At 37.9% G+C, this 21,316-nt stretch overlaps 1 protein-coding gene across 2 annotated transcripts; it reads left to right on the forward strand.

The window, feature by feature from the left end:
- Nucleotides 1-261: 261 nt before the first annotated feature.
- RFT1 (RFT1 homolog) lies at nucleotides 262-17,950 on the forward strand. Of its 2 annotated transcripts, XM_029996186.2 has the most exons (13): nucleotides 262-467; nucleotides 592-677; nucleotides 1,319-1,435; nucleotides 3,324-3,513; nucleotides 4,123-4,224; nucleotides 5,189-5,323; nucleotides 6,240-6,318; nucleotides 6,594-6,644; nucleotides 8,086-8,216; nucleotides 9,427-9,571; nucleotides 11,820-11,925; nucleotides 13,251-13,500; nucleotides 14,398-17,950. In XM_029996186.2, exons 1-13 carry the CDS (start codon nucleotides 405-407, stop codon nucleotides 14,560-14,562), a joined length of 1,620 nt encoding a protein of 539 aa, XP_029852046.1. In that variant the 5' UTR covers nucleotides 262-404; the 3' UTR covers nucleotides 14,563-17,950. The 2 variants fall into 2 exon arrangements, with proteins under 2 accessions (XP_029852046.1, XP_029852047.1); XM_029996187.2 differs by lacking the exons at nucleotides 262-467; nucleotides 1,319-1,435 and adding an exon at nucleotides 1,202-1,273.
- Nucleotides 17,951-21,316: the final 3,366 nt, after the last annotated feature.

A 21,316-nucleotide genomic window follows, 5' to 3' on the forward strand; every position in this document is an offset into this window, starting at 1 on the left:
GTTTAGAAAGGAATTGGTGGAACTCACATAGAGATTTTTCAGCACTTGTCAGAAAATTCTATTTCATAGGGTATCTCTTCTCCTAGGCCAGCGTGCAGTTTTTGGGGGTGGTTTTAGGGGAACGCTTGCTTGCGAAGCAGAAAGCTGGTGCTGAACGTTAGTTTTAGCACCTGGAGCGCCCGCTTATTTTGGAAGTTTCACCACGGGTGTCAGAAGGAGACGTTTACCCTGTTCCATGACGGGCCGCGGCAGGAGCAGACCGCTCCCCCCCCTTCTTCGCAGCGGGCTTCGCGCCCCGCGCCCGCTTTCCGCCCGGAGGCCGGGGCGGTCCCGGCGGCGCTGACGGGATCGCGGCGCGACGGCGGCGGCGCCATTTCCTGCCGGCGGGGCAGGGCGGGGAGCGGATGGCCTCGCGGGACGTGCTCAGCCAGACCACCCGGCTGGCCTCCTCCAGCGCTTTGCTGCAGGTGCGGGGCCGCCCCGGGCCGCCTCCCTCCTCCTCCTCCTCCTCCTCCTGCTCCGCGGTGCCCGGCGGGAGCCGCCTCAGCCCCGCTCGGCCCGCAGGTGTTTCCCGTGCGGCTTCCTTCACAGGTGCTGTTCCGGGTGGTCACCTTCGGGCTGAACGCGTTCACTCTGCGCTACCTCTCCAGAGAGCTGATCGGCGTGGTCAACGTGAGGTGAGGAGGAGGAGGAGGATGAAGAGCACCCGGGCCGGAAGCCCGTGTCCCGCATCCCGACCGCGCTGTTCGCCTGAAGCCTGACATACGTGAGGCTTCCCTGGGAGCAGGTCTCCCGGCGTGATGGGGCTTTCTGAAAGCGTTTGTGTTTGGTGCAGGGTCTCGGGGGCTGTGGTCTGCAGGCTGCGTCGCTAATAATGCTTTGCATAACGCTGTTGAATTTACTGTTAGGCGTTTTACAATGTTTGATCGTCGAATGTCTCCCGAGTTCTCTTTTGGCCTGAAACAAAGGTACTGCTGGCCTGTTTTCCATGTTAAAGCATCAGCTTGCTGAGGAAAAGCCAGACGCAATTGCGTATTATGTGCTGTTGCTATGTGACAAATTTTTCAACTGTGTTTTTGGTTTATAGCATGCTTAAAGTATTTTTGCTGTTTGAATAATCACATGTAATACTTCCCCTCCTTTCTTAGGAGAGGATGATAATTTATCTCATATCACCGTATTTTCTTTGCGTACCTGTTAGATTTGTGTGTCAAGCAGTCCTATGTAAAAACTGTCAGTGATGCTACTGCATGAAGGATTTCAGCAGTAGTAGGGAAGGAAATAATTTTCTCTCTTTCTTTTTCTTCACCTCCTTTAGGCTAACTCTACTATATTCAACAGTTGTCTTCCTAGCCAGGGAGGCATTTCGCAGAGCTTGTTTGAGTGGAAGTACAAAACGAAACTGGACCAAAACAATTAATCTGTTGTGGCTGACGTAAGATACCTTTAAAAATGTAGATCTTTAGAATTTATTTCTAATTCTTGTCTGAGAGCTCATAAAATGAGAGCAATTATTTACTGAGGTAATTATTTCAACATTGAACATTTAGTAGCCTCAGTCATGTTTCAGGACTGATGCAGGAAACTGGTCAAGTCTGTTGCTTTAGCGTTTATGGACTAGTTCTCTTTTCGGAGCACATGGGAAAGTGCATTGCCAAAGGTGTTATCAGGAGCCATTTGTTCTGTTGCTTAGCCTGAAGTTTCATTTATGTTGTAGTTGTTAAAGGAAAACCCTGTTGCACAAATACATAGTCCTTTATTTTTTCTTTCTCTGCCTGCTCAGTCTTGCTCTTTTATTACTTGATGTGCATTTGTGAAGCTGCTTTAGATATTTTTTTTTTTTCCCCTTCAAACTAATTTTTTTCAAAGTCTCGAGCCCTGATGTGGCTTATTGGCATGGCAACATAAATGTTTGTGTTGGGTAGGAGAGATGTAAAAAGGTGAAAGGAAGAGTTGGAATTAAGCAACAGGGAGTAAGTAGGACTACTTCTTTCAACTGTAGTGCCGGTTGTAGCAGAAAGTGGTTAGCTTAAAGTCTCTGTGAAGTTGCAGCCAGAGAGTGTAATAGCACATGGCAGCTAAGTGCATTTTATGACTTGTTTGTCCCTTCTGGTTCCTGGATACATCTCTCTGCTACTTCCCCTTTGTCAGATCTAGCAGCTGTGCAGCCACAATTAGGTGGGCTGGGAAGTAAGTTTACCTACCTGATACGGTGGAATACTACCCCTGCATGATAAAATAGTAGTCTTCCATTGGGGCGCCTGACTGACTTTCTGGAACTGCACAGCTGTTAATTAGATCTGACCCAGGAATGGGGGGTTATGTGTGGACATCTGCATCCAGGTATAAAGAAGAGGGATTGTCGCTTTCAGGGATAGGTTTAGTACTAATATTTTAAATGTATTGGATCAGTTCTCTTTGCTGTATTATAGTCAATTTTCTGCTATTTGACAGCCTTCCAGGTGGCATTAAATGGTAGAGGCAACAATGACCGTGTGCGCCTTTTCTTTTTAAATTTTTCCTCGTAGAGAAGCATAACTTAAAATGAAGATTAACTTTCTTGAAGGATCTGAAATATGTCTTAGGAGCTTGATGTCAAATATCTTAGGGAACCAATAATGGGAGGGTCAAATAGATCCTGCTGCAATGGTGTAAAACGTTCTGCACTCTGCCAGAAGCATTGTGTTCCTGAAGTAGTGTCAACAGAAGGTAATACGCGTCTGCACTCCTGTGCCTAGGTTGGCTTTTAGCTACAGTCACTAATCGAAGTAGCCCTGAGCTCCAGTAGAGCATTGTAAACTGGCATACCTGAGGTGCAGGCATGCATTTTCTTCTGCTCACTCTGCTGTCGCTCTCTGGAGAACCCATGATTTCTGGAAGAGTGAGACTAGCAGTTGGAGTGGTGGCATCTTTATCTGTTACAGCAAGATCCAGCAAAGCTTGTCTGCAAAACCCCTGGTAACCACAGCCTATAAAAATTGCAGTAATGAGGGGTTTGCAGTATTCTGCAGGCTGATGTGGGATCAGAATTGTTTGGTCCTAGTGAACAAGACATGCAGATAGTTGACCTTATGTTAGGTTCTTCCGTAGAAAATAGACAAGTCAGAAAAATGTTTCCTGTGTCTTGCAAAGAGTGCCTTAAAGATGTTCGTTACAAAAAAAAAAAAGGTATTCTTGGTATAGTAGCAATAGAAATTAATTCCTTGGGGCCTTATTTTAAAAATTATTATGGCCATATATGACATTTTAATCTAATTTTCTTTTTTTTTTTTTTTCTGCTAAAGTAACATTTCTATTGATTTGTTTTTATGTTAACTTTCTAGAGTCCCTCTTGGTGTTTTTTGGTCTATTTTCTTGGGCTTCGTCTGGCTACACTTGCTTGAAGTACCTGATCCTTCTGTGGTTCCTCATTATCAGGCTGGTGTAGTGGCATTTGGTCTTTCTGCAATTATTGAGCTTCTGGGAGAACCGTTCTGGGTTTTAGCACAAGCTCATTTGTTTGTGAGACTTAAGGTTAGTAAAGTACATGGGGTATATGTGTATGGGGGGAAATTATATTTCTCTATTGAAAAAGAACAGATTCCTGAACTAGATCTTTCTATGTTCAAGCATATAAAAACTGCACAAAACTGTGTGTACTGTTTAGTATTGTATGACATAGTTGTAACATAGATATGAATTTGTACCTGTAAAAGCAAGAAAGTTGGTTTATTTAGAAATTATCACCTTAATGATCATTAAATGCTTAATCATGAGTTTTAATTGGATGGAGAGGCACACAGCTTCTACTATTTTGCATTTTGATTGATTGTTGGTATGAAATTGTGAAATGCAACAATTGAGAACATGATTGTCTCAAGCAAAATTTTCTCCCTTATGTCCCATACAAAGAACTGGGAAAAGTGCAATAGAGGAATTGTGAAATGCAAGAATAGAAAATTTACAGCGAAAATACAATCTAAGATGGCCAACTCAGCAGAAAGAAACTCCGTGACAGTCACACTGCCTTTGAAAGTCTTATATTCCTGCATAAATTCTGTGTGTGAAAGTAATGTATTGTAAGTTTGTGTATGTGGTTAAGTTGGCAGAAAAGAAACCTTCTCTATTTTCTCTTTCTTAAAGGTTATTGCTGAAAGCCTTTCAGTAGTGTCAAAATGCATTTTGACGGTTATTTTAGTAGTCCTTTATCCTCAGTGGGGCCTCTATGTTTTTTCCCTGGCTCAGGTAAGTTTCCTGTGTTCTCTTCTATGAATTCTTGATTCATCTGAATTTTTATTTGCTGCTGTCTTTGACATTTAGCCTGCTAAATAACTTTGAGGAGATGAGAGAAAATGCTCCTGGGAGGTTTAAGATTTAGCACTTGTATTTAGTATTTTCCTGATGCTCGTTATTGACTTGGCACTTTGACCCTGAGCAGTTTAATGGATGTACAAGGAAGCACCTTCTTCTGTCTGTGAAGGCATGTTTTGCAAATAAGGTTATGTTATTCTGTATAAGTTTTATGTAACTCTTCTTCTTAATGAGGTATACATTCTAATGCTTGAAGACTCTGTTCACTACCTGGCTTAAGTATTAATGTTAGACTTTGGATTCTACTGTGTAGAAGATTATTATCACATATGATTTTATCAGCCTGTACCACCAACCCATATCACTTTATTAGAAGGTGCTAATCATGTGTAATGTAATTGGATTAAAACCTTTTCTTTACTAAATGAAGAATGGATATATTGGCACCTGAAAAATAGGGTTGTCACCTGTGCAATATCATATAAATGAAAATGTGATCGACCTCAGAAGGTGACATTTGGTTATTTTTTTGTTCAGTTTTTGCAGTGGCTGTAGTAGATAGCTTATAACTGATCGAAGAAAGTGATGTAGATGGTAGCTACTCTGTCAACTTGTTTTTTGACTGGGTGAATAATTGCTTTATAATTGGACTTTAAGTAATCATTCTAAAAATGCTGAATAGAACATAAAAGTTGGCAAAGGGCTAGGATGACCTACAGATAAAAAAAAAATCAGCACCGTTCTTGGGGAGTTAAAGTCTTTAGCTCGTTTAAAATTTGACCGGAATAAGGACTGCTTCATTTTGTTCTCACTGAATGTGGAACTCTGTGCATGTAATTCTGCATTTGTAAGTTTATATCACTGGTTGTTTTTCTTCTCTCCTTCCCTATCTTTCTAGCTTTTATATGTCAGTGTTCTGGTAACGTGCTATGTAACTTATTTTGTGATGTTTTTGGGGTCTCCTGAAGCAACAAAGAAGTCATTTCCAGTTGCTAGAATGAAAGCTTTATTACCTAACTTGGTGGAAGATGAGGTAGGTTGCACAGTTCATTTCTTGATTTTAATTTTTTCTTGAGAGCGCTTTGAAAATTCATTTGAGATAGTGGAGTTAATTGAGTGATTTTTGAGGGTATCTCTGCATTGTAGAAGATAATGACTGATTTAAAAAAGAAATTACAAATTCTTTTTGTGTTTTGTATCAATAAAATCCTTGTCAGAAAAACATTATGAAACTTGACTTTTCTGTTGTTATGGGCTTGTTGCTGACTTATCTCTTAGTATCTTTGCGCAGACCATTAACTGGAGATAGAATATCTATAGTGTGCAGGGGAATGACCAGGTATCACGGGATCTGAGGGAGGAAAGAAAACAGAACTATTTTACCATGAATTTTGGTACTTGGACTTTTCCACAAAATAAATGTGGTACACAGCAACCTATGGATACTCAAATATCTCTGATGTCCTCTCAAAAGAAAATGAGGCAAGAAAGAAATGAAAAGACAGAGTGAGGAAGAAGACATTTTGAAAAAGATTTACAGATTGAAAAGATAAAGGTGGTTCTTGGTTGCAAGATTTGTGGGGATCGTTTGAAGAGCAGTAAACAATTTATATCTACAGTGAAGGTGAAAGTTATATTGGCATGCTAAACAGCATGGGTTTTTTTCTGCAGTCTCTAACTTTGAATAGTATTTTCTGTAGAAAGCTTGTCTGGGTACTTTATCTGCAGCAATAATTTTCAGCAAGGGAAAAAGTCTTTGCCAGATCAGAGTGCTATTGGTGCTTGAATTATCAATGTTTTAGATTAGTTGTAAGCAGCTATGACATTGTGGGTTTTCCTCATCAGTACAGTTAGAGCTAACCTAGAGTATTGTGCTTGTTTTGTTTTTTCTATTTCTACTCTGTAGTTTCAGTCATGTTTATTACATTTCAGTACTACTTTTTTTGCAGACCTTTGTTAACTGGAAGGAAGCACGGTTGACTTGGAGTTTCTTCAAACAATCCTTCTTGAAACAGATTTTGACAGAAGGTGAGGCTTGACCTGCAGTTGTGATGGAGAAGGGTTAGTGAATGCTATTTGCAAAATTGACTTAAAGCTTGAGAAAGCTGGGGGAGGTGTAGGCATGCAACTTTGAGACTCTTGCCAGCAGATGTTACCAACCTGAATGAAGTTTTTGAGGGTATTCTGAACTAGGTGTTGTCCTGTTTGACTTTGTCTCTTGAATACTTAATGTTGGAAGTGTCTGGACAAGTATTGGGAAAGATTAGGGACTTGTTCTTAAGTTCTTTATTTTGAACTTACAGGTGAACGATATGTGATGACTTTTTTGAACGTGTTAAATTTTGGAGATCAGGGTAAGTGTGATGGTATTGTGGAGTGGTGATACAGTTTTAATCACTGCTCTTCAGATGGTTCTGAAAATGACTGAAAGTATTTGAATGTAACTTGAAAGTCTGAGAAGATTTCAAAGCCTTTGTGACTTTGGGATACATTTCAGAGAATGATTGATAGAGGTACAGAAAAGAATTTCATTTAAGAGCCTGGATTTTAATTTTATTTTTTCTTTGAATGAAAACTTTCCAATTGAATATGAGATACCATGTATCTTGTTTTTTTTTTTTTTTTTTTTTAAAAAAAAGCTTCATTAGTATCTGGTGTGTTATAGTTGTTGGTCTTCAGTTTTTGTAATTCTGTTTTCTTGCTGTCTTCTGTCTTCCTTTTGAATCTGTGTTAGCTGTTATGACAAGAACATAATTGTTTATAGCATTGCATCTCAAAACTGAATTATGTTCTGTAAAAGAATTCAGTGTGGTTAGAGTAATGTATGGCAGTAGCCATTCAGATGACTGAATTGCCAGCACCTCGGGTCTTTATGGCTTGGGGAAGGAAAATAGGCTGTAATTGTTGGCCTGCTGTTAGAAGTTTCTTGACTAGTTTGAATTACTTTTAATTGCTGGTAGTAGTATGTTCCCCCATAAATACTGAGTATATTTGCTTGCCACCAGTAACTGCAGCCACTTCTGATCCTTCTCCCCTGTAGAACGATTGAACTGCCTTTTACCTGGAGGGTCTTTAAAAGAGTAATGAGTACAAAAATACCTGTACACTCAAAATGTTGAGAAACAGGGGTTCCAAGTCTTATGAAATCAGCCAGAACCTTATTCTGTTATTTCACTGTGAAAGTGTAAGTACTTATCCATATGCCTGACTTTGTATGCTCTCAGTGACTGTACTCTCTGTGTGTGTGTGTGTGTGTGTGTGTATACAAACATACATAGATGTCTTAGCAGGTTTGGAGCAGTATCTTGCTAAGGGTGGAAGTGCTGGTAAAATGTCATATAGGATTGCCCTTCCACTTCAGTGAAAGTAAAACGAAAGAAGGACCTCACACTAAAAATAGGTATCTTTCTCTTCTCCTGTATCAGTAAATCCTTACATTCCTGTTCTCATTCAGTGAATTTAATCAGGATCTTTTAACTTCCTCTGCAGTAAGAATTTTAAATGTAGCTTGGCGCTGTTGCTAGATTCACATCTCTGTAGTTGATGCTTTTGTCCTAGCTTTGCCATCTATGAGCAGGCCTTGTAATTTTGAGCTGTGGTTGCTGTGACTGGCAGAATTTTTAGGGAACGCTGCTGTAATTTTGCACTAAATTCCACTTGTTTTCTCTTTTTTCAGTGGAAATGTTAAATTATAATGTAATTGTTAAAGACTTGGAATTAAAATGTGTCTAAAAAATTACAGGTTGCTGCTATCTTGTGTTTTGTTTTTTGTTTTTTTTTTTTTTTTCTTAAAAGGTGTATATGATATCGTGAATAATCTTGGTTCACTGGTGGCCAGGTTTATCTTTTTGCCTATTGAGGAGAGTTTTTATGTCTTTTTTGCTAAAGTGTTGGAAAGAGGGAAGAATGTAAAGGATCAGAAGCAGGTATGTTTATTTTGGATTAATTACATGTCAAATGCTTGATTTTTTGTTACAGATAAATTGCATCACAGAAGTGTGACTGACAGAAATGTGTGTTTAAATTTGAGTATAAAGGCTGTTAAAATTGAAAAGTTGAAGTGGAGAACAAAAATGTCGAGTGAGGCTGGACCAGAAAGAGAAGAAAATAGGTAAAATGCTAATGAAATAGAAATTAAACTATTCAGTGGCATAATACTGCCTTGTATTATAACTGAAGTTAACATCATCTGCTCCATACAGTGTGATGTAAACCCTAGTGTACTCTGTATTTCCAGAAATACTTAGGCAATTATTTAAATCATGAAACCATGCTCTTTCTATCAAATAAATGCTGTCTGAAAATATTTGACTGACTTGAAAATACAAGAAGCTGTTAAGTACTAAACAGTAATGTTTTGAAAGAGTGCAGTTTTGGGAAGAAAAGAATTGTATTTTTCTTGAGCTTTTGAATTGTATGTGGAGTATCAATGGTTAAACAAACAAGAGCTTTGTTCCACAGAGTAATATTCATGCATGCTCTAGGTAAGAAATTCTTGATCGGTCATGAAGATCAGTCTGGGCTTTTGTCTGATGCTATGACAACTTTTTGCAGTAATCCTGCTACTTGCACCGTAGCATGCAGTTAAACAAATCCCATGCTTCAGGTCTTTGGTGGGCTAAGAAAGGTGTACGTATATGTATATTTTATATATAATGTACCTGATATATATAACTGGCAAAATAGTTACGAGTTTTCATTGTATATAGTGAAATTACGTTACAAGAATTACAAGAATGCTTCTTGTAATGAGGTAGTAGAACAGACAAGTTGCTTGTTCTGGTGTGGCAAATCCTGCAGTCCCACGCAGCAATAAAAATCTGACTGTGCTACTGACTCAAATTGTGGCCTTGGGCAGATGCCCTGCTCTTCTTTGCCATTTACTAACTGTTAAACAGGTGCAAGTGCTGTTTGCACAGTTCCTTGAACAGAGATGTTCACGGCTAATTTTTATGTAGAATTTGTAATGAGCAAAACATAGAATGAAATAATAAATATGTAAACATTGCTGGAAATTAAGACCACGTGTATGGATAACTCAATAACAAAGGATAAGTTTCACACCTTTTTATACTGTGCATGAAAATAACTATTACATTGATTCTTATTCATGTAACTGAGTACACTTTTTTTCAGGATGATGTCGCTATGGCTGCAGATGTGTTAGAATTGCTGTTGAAACTTGTGCTTCTCATTGGCCTTACCATCACGGTTTTTGGCTATGCCTATTCTCAGCTGGCTCTGGATATTTATGGAGGCTCAATGCTCAGTTCTGGAACAGGTAAAGATTTACAGAGCTGGCAAAGCAGCCATTCTTTAAAAAGAGAAACCACAGCTATTACGTTTTCTTGCGTAAATCAGCAGAATTTTTTTTCTGTAAAACTCCTATTGAAATCAGTGACTTAGCTTGGCTGAATCCAGAACTCATGCCTTTGTAATAGCATCTTTAATGCTTCGGCACCTTAAACTAAAATATACTGAGGAGCTCTAAATAAGTTTGGGGCTCTACCTTCCTGCAATTTCACATCGTTGGAAAAGAACATTTTAAAGGATTGTTTGACTGCTCCATGATGTAAAATTGCTAACTCCAGCTGTTTAAAATAACACCACCCCCAAAACCCATACAACAAATTGGAACCAAAGAATCTATAGTTTTAGCATAGAAACAATGCTAGGTTTTTTTATAGTGCTAAACCATATAATGGTAACAGTCTCGCTATAGTTGTACATATTGAGGAGTGAGTTCTACAAATCTGTCCACAGAAGCAGTCAAGGAATTTGTAGGTCACCTTGGATTTTCAGGAGAGAAAGTAGGGGTTCATTTAATTCCTTCTTGGAACATAAACACACAAATTGTAGCCTGGAGTTTTCTTGAGTTCTTTCAGTGGTTTGTCAGTTGACCTACAGTAGCTCCTGCTAGAAAAAACGATCTGCCTTCTGTAGCTGAGCCCTGTGAAGTGACTCAGTTCCTAGCTGATCTATCTTGGGTGAAGATCTAGCAGCTCCTCAGAGGAGCTTTTTTGTTGCATTTCTGTCTGGAAATTTTGCTTGTGTGCTATTGTGGAAGACTTCTAGCTTGCATTTTCCATTTCACATCTGTTATAATTAAGAGAAAGTTACAGGGAAGATGAAAGCATGTGACAGTATATTGTGTTGAAGACAGTTGTGCCTCTCAGAGTTCTGCATCTTCAAACCATAACCTTGGAATGTTGTTTGGGTATTAAAATAAACTGCAATTACCTTATTCACTGTTAAGGTCATTTGATATATTCTAACCCGATGGACACTTTCCTGTTTTTAAATGTTAAGCATTTAGGTATTTTTGCTTTAGACCCTTGCATGTTATTTGGAAGCTGGTGCTTGATTTATATAGTGATTTTAAGGAAAAACCTGTGTCTGCATAACCAAGAAAAAATGTTAATAACTTTTGCATGTTGTTTGGAGTTGTCTTGCTGCTGGTTCTATCGGATTTGTTTCTAATTTTGAAAGCAAATGTTGTGGAAAAATGTCATTCTGGACCCCAGCAGCCAACTCTTTTTATGAAGAAAATGTTTTCTGTCCCTCTTTCTCTTCGAGAATGGGTGTCTGGGCCTCATCTTTTGAACATGCTTAGTTGACTGAAAAGGACTATGTTTAGGAATATGGATGCAAGTCAAGTGACTCAATTTTATTTTTTTACCTAGTGATAATGTGTGAAAATGAAATGTTGAGCATGCATACTGGCTTATTTGACCAGATATTAATGGATATATTAATTTTTTTTTTTTCCTGAGTGCTCTCTAGTCTAATGTTTTTCTGCATACTTGAAAAGAAAGTCTTCAGCTCTGCCCCACGTCTGCAGTGTATTTACTGCTCACTGGGCAGTTGTTCTGTCGAACTGAAAGAGGAGGTGACTTGGTAATATGAGCTACATTGCTGCTCTCAAGAAGGAATATTCAGGGATGCACGCAAACTTGTTAAAAAGCATGGATTTTTTTCCCTGTGTTATAATTTCTAAAGGACAAGAAAAAAATTAAGGGCTGAATGGAGAATTTTGAAGTCACATATAAATTATCTCTGACCCATAAAAATCTGAATATTTTTTTATCTAGCACTATTTTGAATGTATTGAACAGCCTTTCTGTTTTTCTTACTGTTGTGTTCAAAGTATACATTTTATTGCTTTTAGTAGCTCATAATGACTATTGGATTAATTTCCACAAATTCCTGTACAATAGATGGTTTGGGTTATGATAAATATTAATTTTTAATTAGAAAATCCCTTTTAATAAAATACTTTTTTTTGGATGGATATCTTTTCTGATACTATAATAACTGCTGTTCTTGGGTGTTTTGGGTTTTATTTTTGTTTTTATTTTGCCTTGTTTATTTGTGTTCTTGTCAAGATTTCTAGGCAGGAAACTTGTTCAAATGAACTTAAGCTTTCCTTAGTGGTAACATTACAACTTTTATCTCTTAGTATCAGTGAGTGTAAAAACAATGTGATTTTATAAAAAATAATAGTCTACTTACTCTAATGTGTTTTTTAGGTCCAGATCTCCTCCGATGTTACTCATTATATGTCCTATTTCTTGCTATCAATGGAGTAACGGAATGTTTTACGTTTGCTTTGATGTGCAAAGAGGAGGTAGACAGGTAGGAAACACTATCCCCAGAATATTCCTGTAATTAATCTGCATGTGGTTTGCTTGGAGTTCAGTATGTAAACAGAACAATTGTTCTGCATGGATATGTGCTTGGAAATGCTTTTTTTCCAAAGAGCAAATTTATTTCTGCAGTCACTTTAAGGACTGTGTTCCTTTTCTCCAGAGCTAGGTGCAATAGATGGGCAAGCAAATATGCACTACTTTTTTTTTTTTTTTTTTTACATGCTTGTATTTGTTGAATAAACATTGATCTTCTTAAAAATTTATTTGTAATGACCTTATAAAGAGATTGGTGCATTTAAAATCAGCATAAAATATCCTGCCCTACTGAAAACCAACTTCTCCTTTAGCTGTCTGCATGTAGATTTAGATGTAGAAGCTTTAGCAAATGTTTAAATGTTTGGGTAAAAAGTTCAGAAATTAAGAAATAAAAAGATTGTTAAATTAGCTTTTGGGACATCACTAACTGGAAAAGTAATTTAAATATGAAGTCTTGTTTTTTGTACATATGCATTTGAAGTTATGGTTTTTAAGACAGGCTATCACTTAAAACTCATTAAAATTTTGCAACTGCTAAAATTTTTTGTGTACAGTTCCTGTATATCAGGTACACTTCTGAATGATCTAAATTGTGGGTCTGAATTCAGTGGTTTATCTACTTTAAGTAGGAGGTTGGACTAGATGACTTCCTGAGATCCTTTCCAGCCTGAATTATTTCTTGATTCTGTGTTCATCCTGGGTTATTGACTTTGAAGCCTGGTTGCCTTCCCAGTGCTACCATCAAGCTTTTTTTGCTTATGCAGCAGCTGTCCCTTACAAGGCCTTTCCAAATCAATTTCAATGAGGTCTGCTTTCCACACTATGTTTTAGACTTAGCAAGGGCTGCTTTCATGACTCCTTTGAAGTGTGAACTTGTTTTCAAAGCCGCTGTTTGGAGCACAAACTAAATAAAGTGTCATCTTGTTTAGCATTATTTTTCTTTAATACATACCTAAAATAAAACAGCAAAAAATTCATAAGTTTACATTACTAATCATTGGTACTACATTTGACTTTCTGAAATGAGGATACAGCTAATTAGAATTTCCTTCACATAATGTAGCTCTTGGTTTAATTTGTTTGATGTACTTTCCATTCTTTCAATGAATTTTTTTTATTAACATCTCTGCTCTCAAATTTATCTTCTTCCATTAGAAGATGGCAAGAGAATTTTTGTTTCTCATTTTGGAAAATGGTGGTACTTCTTTAAAGATAAAGTTAGTAAATAAATACTGTAACTGTATACATTGTTAAGTTGTTTCTTTTTTTTCATAGGTACAATTTTGTTATGCTGGCCTTGTCCTTCACATTTCTGTGCATCTCTCATTTCTTGACCCAGTGGCATGGCAGTATAGGCTTTATCCTTGCGAACTGCTTTAACATGGGTATTCGAATAGCTCACAGCATCCACTATATCTATGATTACTTCAAAGAAAGCACTTACAGACCTTTGACAGGCTTGCTCCCCTCACCGTTTTTGGTACTTGTGTATATCATAAGTGGAGTAATCACTGGTTTCTCAGAGGTAAGCATCTTTCTCAGATTTTACTTTCACTGTGAAAGTTAGTATCAAATGACTTCTGTGTCCACAAGCAGAGAAGTACCATTAGCAAAAAAAGGCTTATGAGGATAGGCTGGAAGACTTGCATTACAGGCAAGGCAAGATATAATATTGAGAGATTTTATTTTTGGTACAAAGTTATCTCTGCCACCTGTAGAAGGTGTATCTGACAAAATAAAATTGACACGTTTCTGCTGTCTGTAGATAAATCCATGTCCTTAGTTCTTAATAATAATTAAAATTTTGCAGTAGCACAAGGAAACTTATTAAAAATTCTGTAATAAAAAAGTGATAGCGGAAAAACAACCAAACCAAGAACAGAAACAAAAATTGCCAAGAGAACGTTTATTACATTTATTCAGACTACAGGATAGTAATTGTGCAGAGTAATTATTACAGAGATGGTAGCATTTCAATGTACAAAAATTTGACAGATTGAAAATCCATTATGCCTTAGAAAGGAGAGCTTCGTATTTTAGAATGGGAGATTTCCAGTGGGGTTTTGTTAGAAAAGAGCCTAGTACGTTGCTGCAAAGTAGCAGACTTACGTGATAGCACCAGCAGAGTTTTCCTAATATCTTGGTTAACATATTTCTGCATGCCAGATAATGAACAACTTCCACATTTACCAGGTATCTACTGAATGCTCATTTTTTGCTGACAGAATTTTCTTAAGAAAGCAAGTGCTGTGACTACTAAAGATGATTTATTGTAGGATCAGTGCTTGTGGCAAAACCGTGCTTAGCTTGATGGTGGTATTAGCGTAGTCAAGAGAGGTGTTGGACCTAATTTTTTATTGAGACAGTAAATCTACTTTGTGCTGATTGGTTTTCCTGCAATTGCTTGTTTCCTTTCTTGTAGGTATTCTTCTGCTGCGATAAGGGTTGGATGGCAAGGCTGATTCACATCAGCATGGGGGCTCTGTGCTTTGCAGCAACCATCGTTACTATGTTCTGCACAGAGACCAAGCTGATCCACTTTGTCAGAAGCCAGTTCGTCTCCCGGTATATGAAGAAAGGAACATGAAATGCTCATGTGCAGAACAGTTCTTGTACATGCTTGCAGTAAAGGGCTGTATTTTTTGCATACGATCTGTACGGAAAAAGGTTTCCACATTTGTTTATTGGAAGCATTGATATTGGAGTGGCACTGTAAAAGATTGCCAACTGAATATTATTTTGTCTTCTAAACTGGTCAGTATAGTGAAAGAGGGCCGAGTAATTTTCTCTTTATGCATCATTCTTTTCTAAGCTTTTCTTCAAACAGCCTCTTTGGTAATGAATGAAGATCTAAGAAACACCCTTCTGACAACCTAGTTGACGGACTTCATGGAGAGAGCTCCCCATTCTTACCGATGGGGAATACATGTGTGAAGGCGTCATGGCTTTCATCTTAAGGTGTAATTAAGAATGCCCTTATTTGGCATGGCAGGCTGCTTAACTGGTTAGAAAATAAATGATTTGACCAAAAAACCAGAATAAAAGCTGAAGAAAACACTAGAGCAAGGACCAATAGCAGTATTACTGTTACTGAAATATAACGTAATGTGGTGCAGGGAGATTGGGTTGTCAGTGTTTTGAAGTGTAGAGCAGTGAACAGAAAGTTCTGTGTTTACAAGTAAATTAATGGCATACACAGCATGTGTCCATGCTAGCTATGTAAGTTTATTTCATTCAGCATATCATTCATTTATGAGGGTTTGATTTACTTGTCAAAAATACTCTGAAGCCTTACCTAAAAGAAAAAAGGGGTTTTGAACAGTGTTCTACAGAAGGTATTAAGTACAGTCACACTGACACTGAAGTTCCAGAACGTTAATCATAAAACTTCTTACATGCACTCCATTGTTTTTTGTTTTTATCTGGGATTTTAAATGCCAGCATGAACAAATTTGTCTCAATAAAAACGATTTTGTTTTGTCTGTGAAATCAAATGTTAAATATATTTAATAAGGTTTCTTTCAAGGATTTATGCATATTGAAACTTTTGTTATTGGATAGAAAATGCTTCTTTCTGTTGCAACTGGTTTCCCAATGTCTTGTTCCTTTACGTGTTCAATCTTAACCTTTATATTGATTTCTTTTTTTAATTGTTGAAAATTTGGACATTCAGAAGTTGAAAATTAGATGTTAGGCTGATGGTTTAGGTTTACCAATGGTGTATTTTGTTGCTGGTCTAAGATCTGAATTTGGCAGTTCCAGAATGTACAAGTGGCAAGTTTATAATGATCAGTGTTCCCTTTGCAGTGTTTGGATGGACCAAAAAATGTCAAGTGATGAAAAATGTGTGCTCAGACATATACAGTCAAAAGCTTTTAGTTTAATTATATAGCAATTCCTCAGATCCTCAGACTGCTTAAGAAATTATTTCACTGTAATGGCATTGCAGAGTTCGTCCTGGTAACCATAGCTCACAGAGTGAAATGCTTTCCAGTATCAGTGTCTTCAGTTTGGTACTGTTAGAAACATTTTCTAAACTCTGGTAACTTTCACTTGGAGAATATCACTAGAGATACTTTATATGAGAATTTGGTGATTGAAAAATTATCACAGAGAGAAGCCAAAATCTAACAGTGGGAGGAAGAGAAAGGTGCACTTCCTCAGCTAATGGTGGTGTCTCCATTGCCTGACTGGAAGGTAGTAGAGAAATACTTGCTGATTCTTCTGAAGCTGTTATGAGATCTATCTAAATAAAACAAACTCTATGTTATTCTGTCCTGCTAAGTGAATTTGGTAGTTCTTTGCCTTTTAAATTTTTCTCTTCTGGGTTGTCTTGCAGTTTTTTTTCTCGTTTCTGTCAAGTATGGAGTTTATTATGAAGTACAGCTCCATACATTGCAGAGGATTGAAACTTCTTTATTATAAATTGTCAATGCATTTCCTTTACCTACTTGTTCTTAATTTAGGAAAAAAACCCAAGACAGTTGGACTTACAGACTTTATAGGGTCTGTCTTTTTCTACATGACTTTGAGACCTTACCGTGGGAATATCTCAATCTGTACAGTGAATTTTAACTAATTCTTGGAATGAGGAATTTTGTATAGCCTTGCACTTAAAGTGATTTGGAGATTGAAGAACATTTCATACAAAATGAGCTTGAAGTCATGCTGTCTTGTCTAGTCTTATGATCCCAGCTGTACAGCAATATTACTTCTGCTGCTAGTATAGTCATAAATAGGGTGATATGAGATCTCGCTGTTCAAATAGTGGGCTGTCTAGTCTCCTAAATCTTTTTTAACATAAATGCTGTGTATATGTTTAAAAAGAAGTTACATTTTTAAACTAATTAGTTTGATTTCATATTGCAGAGGCTTATAAATAACTCTTGCATCTCAACAAGAGAAAATACAATTTCGTATGAATCAGGAAGACATTTAAGGTGCCTTATTGTTCATTTGCAAATTTAGAATACATTCGTCTTTTAAACTTGATCTGTACGCAGTTCAATGATAGTTGACTGGGTTTTGTGTTTTTGGGTTGTTTTTTTTTTTAATGTATTTTATGTGGCAGGAAACGGCAAGGAGGGACAGGAAGTATAGACCTATGAAGCTGTCTTCTGGTTTCTTAGTTATCAGTGTGATCCTTAATGTGAAAGCTGTTAATTGCTTTATTTATAAAGAAGCAAGCTGTCAAACTTGGGGACAAAGTTGGGATTGAACTCGACCAAATTTCCCTTTTGTTTGCAGTTCTGTCAGTCTGTCAAAGGTATGATGGGATGCTTGTCTGTAAATTTGATGAAGCTGTTTTGCAGTATTTTTCTGAAATCCTTCACTGTAAGCCAAAGGAGAATTAAACTGGTTTTCTTTGGAGAAAAAGTTACCATTTCATACATCATGTGATGTGGTGGTGGTTTTTTTTAATAGTGGGATGAATGACATTCAAACAACTGTAAGATACAATGGTTATATCATAGGATATTAGCAAATAAAATTTCTTTCCCTTACATTTTTATGTTGTCTTCCAGTTGAGGCTTATTGGATTGTTATTTGTATCTTTGGTACAATTGATACTTAAATTTGGTTGGATTTTATGGGATCTTTTATGTATAAATTAATTTATCAACCTAGTAACTTATACACCATTTCCGAACAAACAGGTTGAAAAAATTTACTGTAGTATTTTTGTAAGAAGTGGCATCATTATAGTCATCTTTTTTCCTCTGGTTTTGTCAAAATGTATGTTTGTATGGATTGGAATGACCAGGTTTCTTTGCTTTTGAACAATGCTTTGTTGTGATAAAAACTGTTTAAGTGGCTAGGAGAAAACTTCATATTTAATGAAGTTTGTTAGCTGAATTATGCTGCAACTGGCAAGTGTTAGGTACTAACCAATTGTTGAACTGTTTGTTCTTTTCTATTATTATAAATATTGTATGTAAAGAAATAGGGGGAGGGGTGCATGTACCAATTTTTTTTTTGAAGCAATTAGGAGTTAAAGCTTTTACTTTAATCTGCTTTAGTAGGCATGAAAAGTAATAGATGTAAGCTTGAATGTTGACCACAGTTTAGCACCCATAACAGGTGTTGACTTGTTAGTCCATATGAAGGATTGCCTGAGTGAGTACCTTGAGGTCAGCTAGTACTAATCTGCTGGCTTCTGGACAGTCCTTAAATCTAAACTTTGGAATTCTTTTTGTGGATTTCATATTTCTTGCTGTTTGAACGTCATACTCTTTTGTGGTTTATTTACCCTTATTTTAAAGATAATACTGAAGAGAGAGGATCTGAGGCTTTTTGAACCATATCTCATTGCATCAATAGATCTGCTGAGATGTGATAATTTTGTTTGGCACAAAATACATAACTGATTTGCATTCTGACAGTGCTGTGTAAATGCAGTTCATTTTCATTAGAAGCTTAAAATGAAGTTTGAAGCTCTCCACATGCGATGTACAGCTGGGCCATGGAAACTAAGTGGAAGGCATGCTCAAAAGCATTAGCAGCTGGCGGATCTAAACTATATAGTGATAGGAAGTGCTTATCTCTGTTGCCTCTTGGATTACTTCCACAAAAAGATGCTTGGACTCTTTAGTTTATGGATCTGAACTGTGCAGCATGCACCACCTTGCTGTGATCTAGAAGGAGGAATGAACCCTTTTCAGTTGGGATGTCTGTAACCGCACAGTGCTGTAGTGAGCTTCATTCACAGACACCGATGAGTACGCAGCTGGGGTAGGTTAGCTGGTTTTCCTGTTGTAATTGTGGGGGAAAGGTAAAACAACTCTGTTTTTTTGTCAGACTTCGTGTTTAGTTGTGGTAAATGAGCATCTAATAGAGCTCTATGTGTTGATTTGCTAGCTAGGTTTTGTGATTCACAGATATATCTGTCTTAAGGGTGACTAATTTCCAAAGAGTTTTATGCCATCTCACTGAACTGAGAAAGTGGAAGGGAACGTAACTGGGAGGACAGACATGTTGTATCTGTGACCCATTTAAGATGACTGACATAATTAAAGCTGTGTCAAGTAGAAAAATTTGAGAGCGCGCAGTTCTTAAATGCAGAGACGATGTGTGTAATCTGCTAGTAAACAAGAATCATGTTTTCTTCGTTGTGATGTGCTTTGGAGAGAGAGCTTCAAAAAGGCAGGAATGTAACCAAGCTTGGGAGAAGACTGCAGAGTTTTGCCCATAACTTTCTTGAATGTAGGAATATTTTGGACTCTTGCTCTTGCTCCCTCATCGCTCCTCTTTGGGAGAGGGAGGAGTGTGAAACAGTGCACTGATGCTGTTCCAAGGAGACTTGTGTCTCAGAGAGCAACTGTGGCCTAGTTGTGCACTACCTGTGGGAGAGAGCCTTGTGATCACTCAAGATTTTTTTTTTTTTTTTTTTTTTTTTTTTTGATTCCTGACACAGTTTCACTCAGATGTTGGTAAACCATTCATAACCAACTCCTGCATGTAGATATCTCTCCTTTATTTTCTGAAAAATGAACTTCGGCAGTCTCAATGTAAAAATGTGGTGGGTCACGAGAGTCCTGCAGTGGGGTGGAATAAGCAATGTGTTGGTCAGCTAGCTGAAGGGTGTGTTGTGGCCTGCTTGCAAGCCCTGACAGCAAGGAGTAAGGAGGGAGCAAATTAAGGTTGCACAGAAAAATTTAATTGTGTCTTTTTCGGTTCTGGATGCTTGACTTGGCAGTACTAATGTTTTCCTAATGGAAGGGGTTTTTTGGAATTTTATAAAACAAGTACCATAAAGTGCACTCATGTGCTTTCTCTTATTGTGTAATGATTTTTAGCAGTCTCTTGGGGGGGGAGGGTGGGAGATGTTGTGGTATGAGGAGAGGAAGAAGGGAAGCGTGGCAAGTACATGTGCAAGGAGCATAGTGTCCCTCTGAGGAAAGGTCTTCAGTCTGTGAGTTGCTTCCATCTCTGAATCCATTTCTGTCACTGCAAATAAAACTCTTCAGTATGTATCTGCAGAAGTGCTTCTCTAGGCTCCTAGTAGAACATGCTTGGAAGAAGTAGAGTAGTATGCCCATGAAGTAGAGTATACTTTGTTACAGACTGCTTGTCCTTCTGCTTTGCTGGTCAGGTAGTCTTTTATTTATGTATTGAAAATACAGGCAATAGTGTGTGATAATACTCTAACAGTTCTTCCATTTGAGCTTGAGTGTATGTTAGCCTGTGGAAACTGTGGGTTTTTCTGTGGTTCCTTCAGAATTGTACTGATGATTTTTAGTATTTTTTTTTTTTTCTTTTTCCCTCAGGTGACTTTGCTATGCAGTAGCTTTATACATGTTCACCTGGCAGCTCTGCTGAAGTACAGGGCTAGATCAGGGAAGTGCTAGGGCTTCACTGGAGTCCTGCTCAGCACAGAAGGGTTAGATGAGGGCTGGGTGGAACCTCCCCTGCTCAGTACGGGGTAGGTGTCATGATCCATGGCCCGGGTCTCATGCTACACAGCTGTGAGCACCTCAACTCGGATTTCTAAGGAAAAGTTGTGAGAGCTGTGAAAAATTCTGTAGTAAAGCCATGCAGGATAAGAAAGCTAGGATTGCTTTCTTGAGACAGGAGCTCGAGGATTCAGGAGGAGAACCACCTACAGGTACACATTCCTGACTGTAAATACAGAGTTGGAAGGTGGCAGCTCAGGAGCCCTGAAGGTCCATTTCAGGGAGCTGCAGAGATTCCCTGCCAAACCATCTGCTAGTGGAGATGCTCCGAGTTTTACTGAGTGTTGTGAATGTACTATGCTTGGTAGCTTGTTAAGTTCCACTGGTTTTGTGCATCTAAACCAATATGTAATTTGTTGTTTTAAAGTTGAATATATCCTGCTTGTGGAGTCTATTTGCAATTGACAAAAGTTGCCTGAATGAAATGGCTCAGGGAAGATTGCAAATTTGTGGAGGGTGCAGGTGAACTAGGTCTTTTGGAGCGAAAGTCAGAGACAGAGCAGAAAAGCAGAAGAACAGAAACTGAAAACAAATGCACAGTGTACAGGTTTAGTAACTGGGCATTCAAGGTACTTAGTATTCCACTGGGGGCTGACTGCTCACCAGGTGAGGAGAAGAGGGAAGGACTTTCTCCCCATCCAGAGGAAAATTTAGGTATGTAGGTCATCTGAAAGATATTCTGGTATGGGAGCAAGAAGCTTTCATGGCTGAAGATGCATTGAGGAAGGCTGGAAAAGCATTTGCAAACTGTCAGGGGAGCATTGCATCTAAGGCTGCATTAAGGTTGCTGCAGTATGGGCCTTGTGGAGAGCTGCAACCAATTTGACTAGTCTATTACAGTTAGGAAAAGGAAGATTAGTCTGTAGGGGAAGAAAAGGTGGATTTGAA

The sequence above is a fragment of the Aquila chrysaetos genome, chromosome 20 (genome assembly GCF_900496995.4).
Source record: "Aquila chrysaetos chrysaetos chromosome 20, bAquChr1.4, whole genome shotgun sequence".
NCBI classification, from domain to species: Eukaryota; Metazoa; Chordata; class Aves; order Accipitriformes; family Accipitridae; genus Aquila; species Aquila chrysaetos.